This window comes from Rhinolophus hipposideros, assembly GCF_964194185.1.
Source record: "Rhinolophus hipposideros genome assembly, chromosome: 13".
Taxonomy (NCBI): Eukaryota; Metazoa; Chordata; class Mammalia; order Chiroptera; family Rhinolophidae; genus Rhinolophus; species Rhinolophus hipposideros.
The window spans coordinates 55,471,782-55,487,850 of NC_138059.1; the positions used below are offsets into that span (position 1 = coordinate 55,471,782).

Consider the following 16,069-nt stretch of genomic DNA (forward strand, 5'->3'; position numbering starts at 1 on the left):
AGTCCGAGTTCTTCCCTCTCCTGCAGCTGCGGTAGTTCTGGGATGCAGCGAGCTCGGAGCGCTGAGGATGGTCTTCGTCCTGCGCCCGCGAGGCTTTGTCTCCGCCCTTCTCCCTTCCCGCCTCCCCTGCTCTTGCAATTTTCCCACCTTTAGGTGTATTTAGTAGTGGGCCTTCTTCTTGCCTGTCTGTGTGCAGGGAGTCCTTTGTGGAGTTACAGTTGTTCGATTAGTTTTAAATCCCAGGACAGATTTACCGGGGCTCACCTCATACCGCCGTTTTGATGATGTCTACTGTTTCTCTGTTGTCATGAGACTAAGTGAGGATCTGATGAAAGCTACTGCCCTTCTCTCCCCAAAACAGCATTTATGCACAATTTTGTCAGTTGTTTTTAGAGGTTTGTATGTTTCTTAAAACCCATCTATGGAGCCTCTGTGTGCCTTTTGTCCTCCATTTAAGATTCTGTAACTTCAGGAATATGTCTTTGTTTTCACTAAATGATGACCCACCTAATAAGTTAACTCCTACATAGTATTTTCTATTGCTAAAATCCTTGAACTATAAAAAGAACCATCCACAGAGATTTAAGAGATGAAAGCCAGGTATATTTTATCGCCACAAGTTTTCTTGTTTCCAGGAATATTTTCATTTACATCTTTTTAGTACTGCAAATATCATTTCTTGGGAAAAATATGAATTTTCCTTTTATACCTCATTCTCATAAAGTTTGTTTTACCAAAAGCTGAAAAATTCACTGAAAAATGTTTTTCCTTTTTTGTTTGTTGCTGCTCGACATCCTTTCTTTCTGTAGGGGATGTAAAAATGATATATCTTTCTGGACCTGAAAGAGAAGAAAGGATAATATTTATGCTTTTTACCCTAACTTTTCAATTTACAAATTTTCAAACCCATAGATAATCAAGGTATTAATACAGTGACCATATGCTTCACCTGTTAACATGTTACAGCATTACATTCATGTAAGCATTCTTTTACTTAGCTGTTTGAAAGTAAATTGCAGCCATCATTATACTTCACCCCTACATACTTCAGCATGCATCCTCTAATAAAAGCACACCTTGATAACGTATCACGTCTTAGATAATGAACAGTAATTACATTAAATCATTTGATAGATAGTCCATAGTCAGATATCTGTTAGAGCCTTTTTCGTATTTAGGATCCAACCAAGGGCCATGCATTCCATTTGATTATGCCAGTTTTTAATCTGAATCCAGAGCATTCTCCCCCTTTGTTGTTTGCTTTTAGCTCATCTATATAATCTAAAATTTATTACATTGACTTTTTTGAAGCATCTAGGCCAGATGTACCCTAAAATGTCCCTGTTTCAACGTCATGGTTGCCTCATGAGTAGAGTCTTGTTACACATACTTGTGAAGAATACTAGTAAGTGATATTGTCTGCTGTTTATTGTATCACATCAGGAGCCATGTAATTTCAGGTTTTCCCACTATCGTTGCTATGTTCACTTGGTTAAGGTGCTGACCACCACATCACTCCACTGAAAGGCACAGTTTTTCCTTTGTAATCTGCAGGTTGGTATCTTGGCACTGTTCAAATATCCTATCCTTTCATTTCATTCTTACGACATGTGTAGATAGACATACATGCATATATATGTATAATATGTAATACTGCTTCCTTAATTTATATATTCTCCGAACTTTTGAAAATACTTAAAATATTTATGTACCAAAGTTTTACTCATTAACTATTTGGCCGTTGCTTGCCCAATTTGAGCATGTTTTAAATAACTTAATTTGTTCTTGATAAAACAAATCAAAATATTTCACTAATTTGACTTTTTATAGTAAAACTAGTGTATTAATTTTTTTCTCACTATCCAAATGTAATCATTAAGGTATTTTAATTAACTGTTTTTTCTCTTTTATGATATCTGAAACAATGTTGCCATTAATAGTTGTAATTTCATAACGCAGTTTTTAAGGTCATTGTGCTTCAGATTTGATCTCTAGAATTATTTACATCTTCAAAAGAAAGGGCTGCCATAAATGTTACTAGTTGAGGCATAAACTATGTTTAATCTGCTTAAAATGCAATGTGAAACAAATTATTGGCAATTTTTTTTTTGCCAAGTACGATATTTTCTCATACTAAGTATACAGTTCTTTTGATTTCATATTCAATATTGACATTTACCCAGTTTCATTACGTGTCTACTGCTTTGTTTGGTACAGAAAACAGTGCTTAGCATGGTCTACCTTCTTGGACAATATTAGATATCACAACATTTATCTGCTCATTGTCATTAGCTAATGTATTTCCACTGTCTGAAACTCTAGACATGATGTCGTCTATGTTTTTGTTTATAAGAGTAAGAAAATCTACAGAAAAACTTTCAGAATGCAGCCTAACACCTGCTGTAACATATTCATCCACAAAAGGTTATGTATCAAAAATAGAACTTTAGAAAAATTTGACATGGATGGATCTTGAGAGTATAATGCTAAGCGAAATAAGTCAGACAGAAAAAGCAGAGAACCCTATGATTTCACTGATATGTGGTATATAAACCAAAAACAACAAAAGAACAAGACAAACAAATGAGAAAAACTCAGACACAGACAATAGTTTACTGGTTACCAGAGGGTAAGGGGGGTGTGGAGGGTGGAAGATGAGGGTGGTAAGGGGGATCAAATATATGGTGATGGAAGGAGAACTGATTCTGAGTGAACACACAATGGGATTTATAGATGATGTAATACAGAATTGTACACCTGAAATCTATGTAACTTCACTAACAATTGTCACCCCAATAAATTTAAAAAAAAATTTGAGTATCCTGTTTAGAAATGTGAGCACTTAAAAAATCTCCCTTATAAGTCATTAGATAGTCGTATTATCTCAAGAATTAAATGAGATAAAGTGTATAAGACATCTAGCACAATGTTGGTACTTAGTAAGCCTTAAAAGGTTATTAGGATATAGATAAGCAAGCACAGAAGACACAAAATTCCAGGAACAAATGGCACAGAGGAAAAAAGTAATACAGATGACAAGAGGGGTCAGAAAAGGAACCAGCAGAACTTTAGGGGACAAGTGGCAAATAAGTTTGGATAGGTGGAGTGCTGCCGGGGTGGGCTTCACGGACATGTGGCCTGTGCAGTCACCCGGAGCCCGGGCTTAGAAGGGCCTCATGCTGGGTTTCATGCTTTGCTGTTACTATCTTGATATTCTCAATAAATTTTGAACCCGGAGACGCGTTTTCATTTGGCACTGGACCCACAAATTATGTAGCCAGTCCTGGATACAGGTACTTTATGGACAGCCTTAAAGCCAAGTGTGTAAGGCAGTGGAAAGTCAGTATATGTTTTTTAATGTAAATTTTATGACTTAAAAAAACTATAATATAATAATAAAAGCTTTGATTCTAGAGATAAAGTTTTAGGTAATCCTAAAGTAATCCCTTAGATAAAGTTTTTCTTTTTCTGTGTTCTAATAAGGTTTTACCAATAGAAAAGTTTTTGAAATTCCCTAAGTCTCGGTTTTCTTATCTGTAAAGTGAGAATAATACCATTGTTATCAGGATTAAATGAGCAATTGTTACCCCTTGATAAATGTTAGCTATTATTACATACGTTTAGGAAAATAGGACTGGCACTACAATATAAAATTAATTATAATGGGGAGAACAGGATGAGGCAACAAAGAAATTAAGAAAAAACAATTGCAGTAATCTATATAATGTAAAATTTGGGATTAGCGTGGCATCAATGAAATGGAGGAGAAAGGGTGAAATCGATGTGAGATACTTACAAAAATTTTATTGTAGAAAGTAGATGACATGAGATATAGGGAGCAATGGGAATGGGAAAGAGAGAAGTCTTAAAGGTTCTTATTCTGAGATACAGGAAAAAATGCAATTGTTGATGGGAAGATAAATTTAATTTTGGAGAGATGAACTTGATTCAAGTAGGGGCTTTTAAATTCAGTAATGAACCATAAGGAAGAGGATGCTAAAAACATGTATTTGGTCATCTATATATAGAGAAGTTTGTTATTCATGAGTGTGGACAAATATTTTGATGATCGGATGAGTTTAAATAGAGAATGAGAGTCAAAGATATAGGTATACTTAAATATGAAAGAGGAGAAATGGATGGATTGTGGATCTAAATCTAAAAGGAAAACATAAAAGTTCTAGAAGAAATAGAGCATCTCCACGACTTTGAAGTAGGCAAAGATTTCTTAAACAGGTAATAAAAAAGCTGTAACCATAAAGACGCTTTTCCTATGTCTGGTTTTCCAGTAAGGTCTTTCTCACCAAGGCAGAAACAAGGAATTTACAGTCGTAGTTTGCCAAATTGGAGACGTGGGGTGGGGAGCGGAAGAGCTACAACAGGAGATAGCTTACAATGGGAAGCTTTGTTTCCTTTCTTTGTTTTTTCCATTCTCTTCTGTTTCTTTCTTCCCCTTCCTTTCTCATTTGCTTTCCTTTTCCCTTCTTCCTTTCTTATGGCTACCTAGAATCATCTGCTATCAAGCTCCTTCTAACATTAATGGTTGTCTTAAGAGCCAGCTGTGGCAGCCTTCCTCTTGCTTGTTGCACCGGGCTTTCTGAGTATCAGCTTGGCAGGAAGGCTTCCTTTAGCCTCCGCTCTGGGTAAACTCGCACCTCTGTACTTCCCCAGAGCCTGGCAGGATGGAGGCTGCCCCACATCCACGTCCATCCCCGCCTCAGCAGTTGTAAGCCAGCCTCACTTTAGTGAGTTCTGCTTCCTGCTGTCCACTTGTTCTCCAGGTGGATTTTTCCTTCACTTACAGTGAGTTGAGTGCGGGCTGGTCTGCCCTTCCCTCATTCTGTTCAGTTTCCCTATACTAATTTTGGAGAAAGTATTGAAGGTGACCTCCATTCTTAATCTCCAGTGCTGATACTGTTTACCCCCTTTGTTTTGTTTGGTGAGTCAGTTCAGTGCAAATTTAAAACTGGATTGGAGGGTATAGGTAGTTAATCATATGCACTCTGATTGTCATCTTATACTGGAGGGCTCCATGTTGAGACTTCATTGGTTGTATTTTCTGTTATTCTTGATGGAAAAAAAATCTTACGAGATAAAATAGGGTACTAATCTCATGTAAAGGAAATGTTTCTGTTCCAAAGACTATTATGAAGTTGGAATCAGAGTAGAAATCAGTTATTACATAGTTCATTCACTGAAAAATTTGTGGTCTAAATTACTTTAACACAGGATTACAATTTTTCAGTCCAAAAATTTCTGAGGTGTAAGCCCTCTATATATAGCCGTGTGGTCTAGATTTAGATGTTCACACTATCTAAATCTAGAAGTCTCTTTACTAACGAGGTCCCTACTGAGTGTGGATTTGTCAGGAGAAGAGACTTAACTTCTGGTTGTCAAAACTGCTCCACCCCATGCATACCAAAAGTGCTTAAGTTGTGAAAGAGATGTATTTAATAAGCAAATGGAAAGGGTGAGGGAGGAAGAAACAAGCTAGTTCTCATGCCAGATGGCTGAACTTGCTACGAGAATCTTCATAAACTATCAGAAACCATACGACCTCTTCACTATTTAATTCCTTATTCCTATTTTTTAAATTAAATATTTCAACAGAAGGCATACAAATTATTTTTTTAGGTAAGTTATTTCCTAAGACTGTGTAGCTTTTTACTTTAAAGTAGTTTATGTCTGTATTCTAAGTTTTTATTCACAACTGTGATATTCAAAGGTTTTATTCAAGTGAACATGAATACAGTGGATTACATATAGTTCGACCTTCAACTGGGAAAATTGTGAATGAACTTTTCAAAGAGGCGAAGGAACATGGGGCTATCCCTTTGAATGAAGCCACAAGAGCTTCAGGTGATGACAAATCTAAGGTAAATGCTCAATTTTAAAACTAAATATTTAAAACTAAAAGTGCTATTTATAGATTTGACCTCTATAGTTTTTATATTATTGTATTACAGCATTCTTTTTTTAACTGTATATTTGTTTTAAAGCTTTGATTCATTTTTATAAGATTGTAATATTTGTATTGATGATTGAAAGTTGAAGAAGTTTCTTACATTTCAGTGTAAATCCTCTATTTACCTTTTTCATTTGAAATAGTAAAGAATCACAGCAATCTGCAAAAAGTATCCAGAGAGGTCCTGTGTACTTTTCACTTAGTTTCCCCCATTTCCCTAATGGCTAATGCTATTATTTGCGTTAGCCTATGATGTTGAATATTTTTGCATGTGCTAATTTGCCATGATCTTTGTTATCTTCTTCAGTAAAACATCTTTCTGATTTTTGCCCATTTTTAAATTGGATTTTTTGTTTTGTTACAAACGAAATTGTTTGAGAGTTCTTTATGTTTTAATAGATACGGGTTCTTTGTCAGATATATGATTTGTAAATATTTCCTCCTAGACTGTAGCTTATCTTTTCATTCTCTAACCAGGGTTTTTGATAGAGCAAAAGTTTTAAATTTTGATAAAGTCCAATTTATCCTTTTTATTTTATTTTATGGATTATGCTTTTAGTGTCCTAAGAACTCTTCACCTAACCTTAAATAGTCCCAAAGATTTTCTCTGTGTTATCTAGACAAGTTTTATGGTTGGACATTTCACATTTAAAACTATGACACATTTTGAGTTGATTTTACATAAAGTTTTATATCGAGGTTCATATTTGTACTTTTGGAGGTCCAGTTGCTTCATCATCGTTTGTTGGAAAGGCTCTCTCCTTCCTTCCTTCCTTCCTTATATTATTTTTGTACCTTCTTCAATTTATACAAAACTTTTATACAGCTTTTATAAATATATCAACTTACACAGTATTAGTATATTAAAGAAAACTTCAAATGTAGTTTTGTGTATACTTGTCACATATTCTCATAATTAACTTTTCTCCACCTGAATTCCCTTAAATCATTTGGGGAGGTTTTCTAAACTACCTCATGGCCTCAGCTGTTAGTGTTCAGTAGGTAGGTTCAGGTGTGCCTAGGCGTGTGTCATCATTTGGAAAAGTATTTCTGCTCATTGTTGAGAACCACTATTCTAAATGAAACATAAATTTGAGAACCACTATTCTAAATGAAACATAAATTTTAAATTTCATAATTTACCAATAGCTTGCAATTCTTTTTTAGTCAAATCTATGGTAATTTTCGTTCTTGCAAGTTCTCCAAATCTCTAAGAAAAATGTGGAATTGATATAGTCTAGAGAAAAGAAAGCAATGTGATAATTAAAAGCTCATTTATGATATAAATGGTGATTAAAAGGAATGGGGTTTTTAACTTTATACGCTATTCTACCTGAAAAATAGAATCACACTACTTGTGATTAGTATAGCAAAATAAAAAGTACAGTTGTAGTTGAAATGTTATAGTTGATAAAAAAAACAGCTTATAAAATAAGTATAGAGCTTTTCTTCAAGGTAATTTGTACCCATTTATAAAATTTTTCCTTTGCTCTATGAATCTCTTATTTACTTTGTGAAATATGATTTAAGCATTATAATTTTTACTATAAAACTTGTCATTAAAAAGTGACTTTCTAAAATCTGGTTATGCTTGGAAATATATATTTCAGTGTATAAATGTATTTCATTGTTTAAGATTGGCTAAATTATTTTAGCTCCTGAGTTGCTAATTTTCTTATGGGAAGAACCATAATTTCTTATTTGAATACACTTCTCTGTAGCATAACACTTTAATTTTAATATAAAATTTTCTTGGAAAGCACAAACCAGTTTGGCTAATCACAATTGATCTAGTTTTTAAACGTATATCACATGTTATCATAACATTTTGCTTAATAAGCATTAGTGGATTTTTAGCTCACTTGTTACATATTTTAGTCATTTGCAGGTGGAGGCTACAGATTGGGTAGTTCCTTTTGTAAACAGTCTGAATACATCTATGGAGAAAATAAGCTGCAAGATGTAGGTACAGTAATTAAAATTAAAAAGTATAGATACTTTCCTCTAGTTACTGTTTGTTTCAAATTTAAAAATTCATAATATAAATATAATCTCTTTGTTTCGTTACTTTGTGAAACATGGTTTAAAATGAGTAATGTTAATGTGTAAATTTCAGTCTCAAATTTTATATTTTGTATCCCACTTGTGCCTTGCACTTAGAGGTACATAACTATTTGTTGAAAGAATATATGATTCATTGTAAAAATGAGCTTACATATAGGTATATTATAATGATTGTTACATATGGTGTACTGTCGTAATATAGAATGCGTTGTAAACATAGAAATACCGAAAGTCATTCTTTATTTCTGTTGCCTTTTGAAATTTTGGAGTTATAACCATTTTAAACATGTGTAGTTTAACCTTGAAAGGTCGCTGGAAATTCTGTCTTGCCCTTTGGAATGACTATCTAAGCTGTGTAGCGGGGAAGAATACAGATGCATATGAAGGACAGTGGTGGGTACAGAGTGGCAGCTGGATGCTCACGTTGCTTTCGTTTTCTCAGTGAATGAGAAACAGTTGTAGTTTGAGGACAGGGTCCAGCAGGGACCTGTGAGACCTTTGGTATTTCAGCTCTTGTCCATTTGTTAAGCTAAATACAAGCCTGCTTAACAAACACATGGTTTCATTGGAGTCTTTATTTTAAATAACTATGAATAAAGATAGTACAAATACCTTCATGTTTTAAATGAAGTAAATGGTTTAATATGTTGTGAAATATCACATTTGAAACTTAAAATTTTGTGATACAGATACATTTTTGTATTTCTTTTTTTTTCCTATGCACAAAAGGTTCAGATTTTGCTTAAATTGTGGAGGAACGGTTTCAGTTTAGATGATGGAGAATTGAGACCTTACAGTGACCCAACAAATGCTCAATTTCTGGAATCTGTTAAGAGAGGGTAAGATGTGTTCTTTGTATTCTATTTGTTACTTGGGGTGGGACTTTTTTTTTTAACAGAGTACCATTCAGTAGTGCACTGTTGGTTTTTAATAGTTATATAAGTGGTTCTTGGGAGGAAGGGTATTTTTAAGTATATAAAGTACATATTCCTATCTGTAAGTCACTGGTTCTCAACTGTGAGGGTTGGGGGACCAGTACACGTTCATCCCTTTTAAAATCTGATGAAGCTATGGTCCCAACTCTGAGAAGAATCATCTTAATGTGATGAATCAGTGAATTGCTCAGCGTGAAGCTGCCCACCCACTAAGCCACTATCCTGCTTACTGTTGACAGGGTGACTCTCATTGCATGTATGCCTGAAATTCAGCGACTTATATTAGAAATCTTTTAAGGTGGCATTGCTTCTGGCAGAAGATTTCAAAAGGTTAGTTTGAAGTTACAATTTGTGAAAGTAAATCAGATAGTTTTACATAGTTCTCTGACACGTCTAAACATCATACCTCATTAGCTAGCCCTTCTTGCTAAAGAATGAGCTATTTCGAAGAGATATTGGTGATGAACTGGGAGATTTAAGCAGCAGTGAAAGGACTGGAGTAGGAGGTTATACTAAATCCAGGAATTGAAGGTCGGCTTTTCCAAGTGATGAAATACATGTCCAAGCAAAGTGGCTGAAGAGGAGTGGAGATGAAATTCACTGGAGTTGAGGTAATGAAGAAACTGTGAAGGAGAATTATTTTAGGACACTAATTAGCCTCAATTTTTAATTTGAATTCTACAAAGATAATGTCAGGATATCCAAAAAAAAAGGCCAGAAGTGCTGTAAACGGTATGCTGAAGTCATTGAGAAAAGTGGGAGGCTATCCTCGGAGGCAGCATATGGTGAGGTAAATGCAAGGATATAATAGTTTAATGAAGTCAATGCTGTGGACTTGGAAACCTCAGAGTCACTGGGAAGGAGCTGGGAATGACTGAGTAGGGGAAGTGTTCATCTGGTAAGTGAAGATGTTGAAATTGATGGCTTATTTCAAGATGGTGGAAGAAGAAAAGAATAGATTGGTGAATGTACTGATAATATAGATCGAAACTTATGTATTAAATGAAAATAATCCATAAACTCTGTAGGCTACTGTTCACACAATCACAGTATGTGAAATATTGGTGTTTTTCTTTAATTTGAGCAGTACTGTATCCTCAAGTACAAATTATGATCAAGAACTCTTTTAGAAAAGACTGAAAAACATGATGTCAGATAGTGATTGTCAACTATACATAATCATTGTCCCATTTTTATAACAAATATTCTGTAACACTACCTTCACTATCCTCCAAGAACTGATAGATAATATAATCTATATAGGCATATTGTTTCCAAAAAATGACGTAAATTTTATCTTAAAAATATTGAAGGAATAAAAGTAATTCATCATAAAATTATACATATTCAATTTATAAATACCAGGGTATGATCACACCAGAAGATGTAATGAAGTAGTCAGATAGTTTGCACCTGTGTGCAATCTAGCACTTCACATTTAAATGTGACAGACATACAGATGGAATAATGAGGTACGTGAAGTTGGCAACTTCATTACAATAAGTGGCATTGCAGTCAGGGACTTTGTAAATTTCCAAACAAAACCAAGTATAGTCTTCCCTCAGTTTATGTGGAAAATGGAAATTTCAAAGCATATTATTAAGAGTACAAAAAAAAAGTTTTTGCTTTTATGTACAACAGAGCCTAAGCCTAATGTTTCAGGCTCAGACATAAACACTGTTGTCATCATGTGACTGTCTGGCAGGGCAATCAGTTCTGTGGAACCCGAGACAAGTCTTCATTGTACATGAATTCTGCATGGAAGAGCAAGCATCTCTCACGCCACCCTGACTGAGCTGCAGCACTCGCGAATGACACCACGATTCAAAACACCCCTCTCAATTTTGAAAACTTCCTCCAGGGAGTTTAGAAAGAAATATCTGCATCAACTATTGTGTCCTTATAGGAATTTTCTAGTGCTAATTTAGGCATGAATTGCTGTCTTACAATTTGGCTTTCTGAATGTCAGAAGCACTCCAAGATCACTATGATAACAAAAAACCCTGTGCTGAGAATCACTAAGGAATAATGTGATGCAACTTTAAGAAAAATATCTTCAGGGAGTAATCAATCATCATGGAAATTTTTCTATTATAATTTAAGCAAAAATTGCTGTTTTCCAGTGTAGCTCACAACTTAATTATAGTAATCTCATGTAATGATGAGCAGGGTAAAGAAAGAGGAGGGACACGCTAGAGAGGGTAATTAATTTATTTAGCAATATCCAATCAGTTTATTTAGCAATATACAATAGCAAAAGACAAAGGCACTTAAAAGAATGTATTAATGACAGAAAGTATATACATTGATAACAATGTCATGTCAAAGAAGTACACATACATACAAGTTTAAGAGATCCCAACATATGTTTACTATTTGATCAAAAAAATCACTTGGCTAAATACACAAATAACATCAATAAGGAGTATCTAAAAGCATTAAAAAAAGTTTATGGGATAGCAACTATTACAGTAGATGCCAAAAGCTCACCAAACTGTGGGGAAACAACAGTGGAAAGGTCAGGAATCAAACAAAACTTTTCCAGGTCCGTGGCTGGAAAACAGGCATCTGATGCTACAAGCTGCAAGCTGCATACAAATTTCCAAAATGCTACCAAGTTCGCAAGAATGCTGCTGCCATTTCCGTTGTTGCTGTTGTTGCTGCTACTTGAAGTTAGGGCATCTCCTGATGTTGCAAGCTGCAAGCTGTATACAGGATTTTAAAATGCTAACAAGTTCTCAAAATACTGCTGCTGTTGTTGTTGTTGCTGCTGCTGGAAGTTAGGGCATCTCCTGATGCTGCTTTATGTAAGTTTCTAAAATGTTAACAAGTTCTCAAAAAGGCTAACCGTGGGGAGCAACACTGGAGAGGTCAGGAACCAGCCAGACCTCACCAGGCTTGCTGCTGGAAGCCAGGGCCTCTCCTGATGTAAGCTGCATGTTGCAACAAGTTTCCAAAATGTTAGAATGACACCAATGACAAATGACGAATTTTACACTGCCAACTGAGGTCTATCTTATATATTTTTTCAGATGTACCTTAGAGCCAAGCTTATTGTTCCTGCCTCCCCTCAGGGAAAATAGCCAGTTCTGGGAGGGTTCTGCAAGATAAAAATACTGTTTATCCAGCTGAAGGGCCAGTGTATTTGGACAAACAATACCTACTGTTCTCGCCTGGGCCCATTGGCCCAAGGTCTTCCAAAGCCTGGCAACATGCCTGTCACGTCATTCTGATATAACTTAGTTACTTCTTTACCTCATCTGCTGATGCGGGTGAAACAGACAAAACGACTCTTCATCACCTCATATCTCCCCTGGCACGGATGAGATAAGTGAGAATTTTCTTAACCATATGCTAACCATCACCTCACATGCAGTTTCATGTGAGGGAACAAAAAGCTAACAGACAAAAGCTAACATCACCCAATGAAGGCAAATTTTTCTAACATCTTTTCCACATCTCAATAGTATAGATTCATTTTTTTCAAAAAGTTAATGAAAACCCTTTTCCCCTTTTTAAAAGAGAGATTCCCCCGGAGCTTCAGAGACTGGTTCACGGTGGCCAAGTGAATTTGGATATGGAGGATCATCAGGGTCAAGAATACATAAAACCCAGACTGAGATTCAAAGCTTTTAGTGGAGAAGGACAAAAACTTGGAAGGTAAAATCCTAAAATGAGATAAATAATTGTCTTTGTTCAACATGAATTTTCTTTGAGAATAAAATAGCAAGTAACCTAGAAAGTAAAACCTCAGATATAAACACTATGAAGACTTGCTGATGGAATTAGATATGCAAATCTGGTGCTAATATTAGTAGCTAATACTTAAGTAGCAGTTACCACATTCCTGGCCCTGTAAGCACTTTACATACATTAACTCACATAATCTTCACAACAACTCTTCCATTAGCATACTGTTGTTCCTCCATTGGCAGATGCAGTATTTTACCCAAATTGATTGAGCTGAGAACTGGTTAGCATGTGGAATTCAAAACAGGCACTCTGGCTCTACAGTGTGTGGTTTTACCACTATACTGTCCTGCCTCTTTCTGATTACATGGGTTTGAAGAGGAAATTCTAAAGGGGAAAAAAAATTTGATTAAATAAAACAATAGGTATCTTAGAGTAGCGCATTAAACATGCCTGTCTGCCATAAGTAATTGTTAAGCTCTTGCTCAAGAGCAATGTGTGTAAGTTGGTTGTTTTCAATATATTTTAAGCAGTGAAATTCTTTCTTCAAGTTATGGAAGCCCAAAATAAACTTGTTGCAGAAGGAAGGAATTGTCTCTAAGACATTTCCAGAGAACCCCTCGGACTTTGCCAAGCACAATTTAGAAACCAGTGTGCATGGTACAGTGTATGAATAGACTCCTTTATAATAGTCACGGCTTATAAGACTCTTCATAAACCTTGTAAAATATGTTGGTAAAAAGTATCCCCTATTTGTCCACATATTACTACAGGTGAATTGTGGAATTGCAGCATTGGCCATGTTTGCAACATAATCCTTTGTACATGCTTTGTTCCTTTTCAAGTACATGAGTCCTTCCCATTCAAGTTCTTTTCAATTGCCTTGTGTACACTGGTTTTATATTCCCCTCTCATTTCTCAAAATAAGAAAGAATTCAGTATTGGTTCTTTCTTTGTCTTTCACATCTCAAGTCTCCAGTTTTGTATCCTTTTTTGCTTTAGAGACTGATTTCTGAGACATGTAAAAAATACAGGAATGTGTGTTGACCTGGATTTTTTTAGGACCCAAATCCTACAATGCCCAGTAACAGGTCTACTTAGAAATGTTCTTCCTCATTTCTCTTTACCACCAGTACAGGTCAAACTTCTCCTGGATTGTTCTGTTTCTTCCCTCCTTTTATTTTTATAGCTATGACCCCCAGATTTATTTATTTTCAATATTTTCTAGCATTTCTCATTTTTCCTAATGTTTATTGAGATTACGATTCTTAATTAGAACACAGTTAAAATACCCAGTCATCTCTTACTTTATACATATTCATTTTCTATTATTTAAATTTATGATGAAGAATTAATGTTAGAATGCACATCTTTGTTAGTAGAAGTATAGTAAATCTAGAATTGAAGAAAATAGCATAAAGGAAAGATAGTTGAGAAGAGCCAATGATTATAATTGGTAATTGCAACTCATAAAATTAAGGATATTATCTGGTTATAGTATCTTACAAAGGCCAACCTTTTTTCTAATACGGCAAATAAATAGCTAGAGAAAATGTCCAAAAAGAAAAAAAAAAGGAGAAAAAAACAGGGGAAAATGACAAAGATTAGTGGTGATAATGCTGTTAATTGTTAGCCATACTGGTCAGGGGTTTTGATTGTATAAAACAAAATCTACTTCCTACTTGAAATAGTAAAGGTTTTTTTTACAGAGCCTTGGATAGTTTGTAGAATTTCTGAAAGAGATACCAAACCAAGCATTCCATAGTCAGAGAAACAAATACAAGAGAGAACTTCCTAGAGAAGACACCTCCTGTGCCTTCATCGCTTTGCTCAGTGCCCTTGAAACTATGAACTAGAACAGACACTAGAACATTCCATCATGACTGTTCTAAAAGAAGCAAATTCCTCCAACACCTTGGTAACCAGAAGAACTACATAGCTTCCACTTCCACTGCTTAATTTCACCATACATGTATTTGTTCACTCGGTAGAAAGATGAAATCATATAAAATCCTAGCTACAAGGGAGTCTGAGAAGCGTAGTCTTTAGAATTTTTAGCTTCTGATGTGTAGGAAATTTACACTAGGAGATTTGTGTGGTGTTGTGAGCCTAAGCAATGCACATGAATCCAAATACTGAATAGTTGAATATATATGAGGTGTGATCAAAAAATGCTGTGAATGCTGCTGCTGAGTGCCATCCAGTGGAAACACAGGGATCTTCAGTATGGGAAGCGGCACATCAAACCTTAGTAACAATATGTGACAAGTTTCAACTTGTTCGGTACAGTCAGGTGTGAGCTATAATTGAGAGAAGGTGTGTTTTAAAGTGTGCCCTAGATCATCCTCCATCATGACAACGCTCTGTGTCACACATCGCTTCTGGTATGGCAATTTCTGTCAACTAAAAACATTACACAGTGTATCGTCATCCACCTTATTCACTGGATCTGGCACCATGCGATTTCTTGCTCTTCCCCAAAGTCAAAATGACCATGAAATCGATTCAGGACAGTGAGGCAGCCACAACAGCGCAACTAAAGACACTTACAAAAGAGGACTTTCAGAACTGCTTCAGAAAGTGGCAAAAACAATGGAATAAGTGTGTTTGAAATAAGGGAGTATTTTGAGGGGGATTAATGACAATGTGTCTTTTACTGTAATAATTTTTTTTTTATTTAAACATTCACCATATTTTTTTATCACACCTCATATAGTCTAAGAAAGTGAAGAATTGCGTAGAACATTTTAGACTTTATATTAAGAAATATATTGAATATAAAAGTTCTAATGGTTAACCTTTATTCAGAAAATAGCTTTCTAAAATGGCTTATTTCCCAAGAGTTCCAGCAACTATGTACTGAACAGAGAAATAATTTTAAAAAAGCAAACAAAGTAGAAATGGAAATAATTCCATTGTCTTCCGTAGCTGGCAGTCTAGGTGGAAACTAAACTAATTTTTATTGTGATGTACAAATAATTTTGAGGTTAACCTAAACGTAATAAAAATATTAACTAGTACCCTCAGTTAATATACTACGAGCATGCAAATCATAGATGTAAAACTGCAGAGTTACAATGGTAGAATAAATTGTGTTATTTAATAAAAATTACCTTAGTGAGCTAGAGTAGAGCAGGACAAGCAAAAAACTTAGAAAATCACAGAATCATTTTTGATAGGCAGGGCTAACAAACAGACATTCACTGCAGGCTTTTGAGCTGGTGTGTATGAAGATAAAAATCATGATGTGAAGCCAATCTCTTCCTACTTAAGAATAATCACTGCCTGTTTGTCATACTGTTTCATTCCAAAAGATTCTCTTTGCCACTCATGCTCATCCCACCACTATACCTTAGGTTTGACTTCATCGTGGTCACTGGACCCTTTAGGGCTGTTTTTTCTATAGTCTGACAGC

General features: G+C 35.2%; 1 protein-coding gene across 4 annotated transcripts in view; it reads left to right on the plus strand.

The window, feature by feature from the left end:
• UBXN2B (UBX domain protein 2B) overlaps window positions 1–16,069 on the plus strand; it is a 49,060-nt gene that overhangs the window by 13,529 nt on the left and 19,462 nt on the right. For 2 of the 4 annotated variants that reach the window (XM_081070063.1, XM_081070064.1), the window contains exons 3-6: window positions 5,726–5,876; window positions 7,844–7,927; window positions 8,759–8,868; window positions 12,487–12,624. In XM_081070063.1, coding sequence (XP_080926189.1) covers window positions 5,726–5,876; window positions 7,844–7,927; window positions 8,759–8,868; window positions 12,487–12,624 — 483 coding nt within the window. Of the gene's footprint in view, window positions 1–5,725; window positions 5,877–7,843; window positions 7,928–8,758; window positions 8,869–9,203; window positions 9,295–12,486; window positions 12,625–16,069 lie in introns of all 4 variants that reach the window. The other 2 variants (XR_013994721.1, XM_081070065.1) reach the window with 2 other exon arrangements.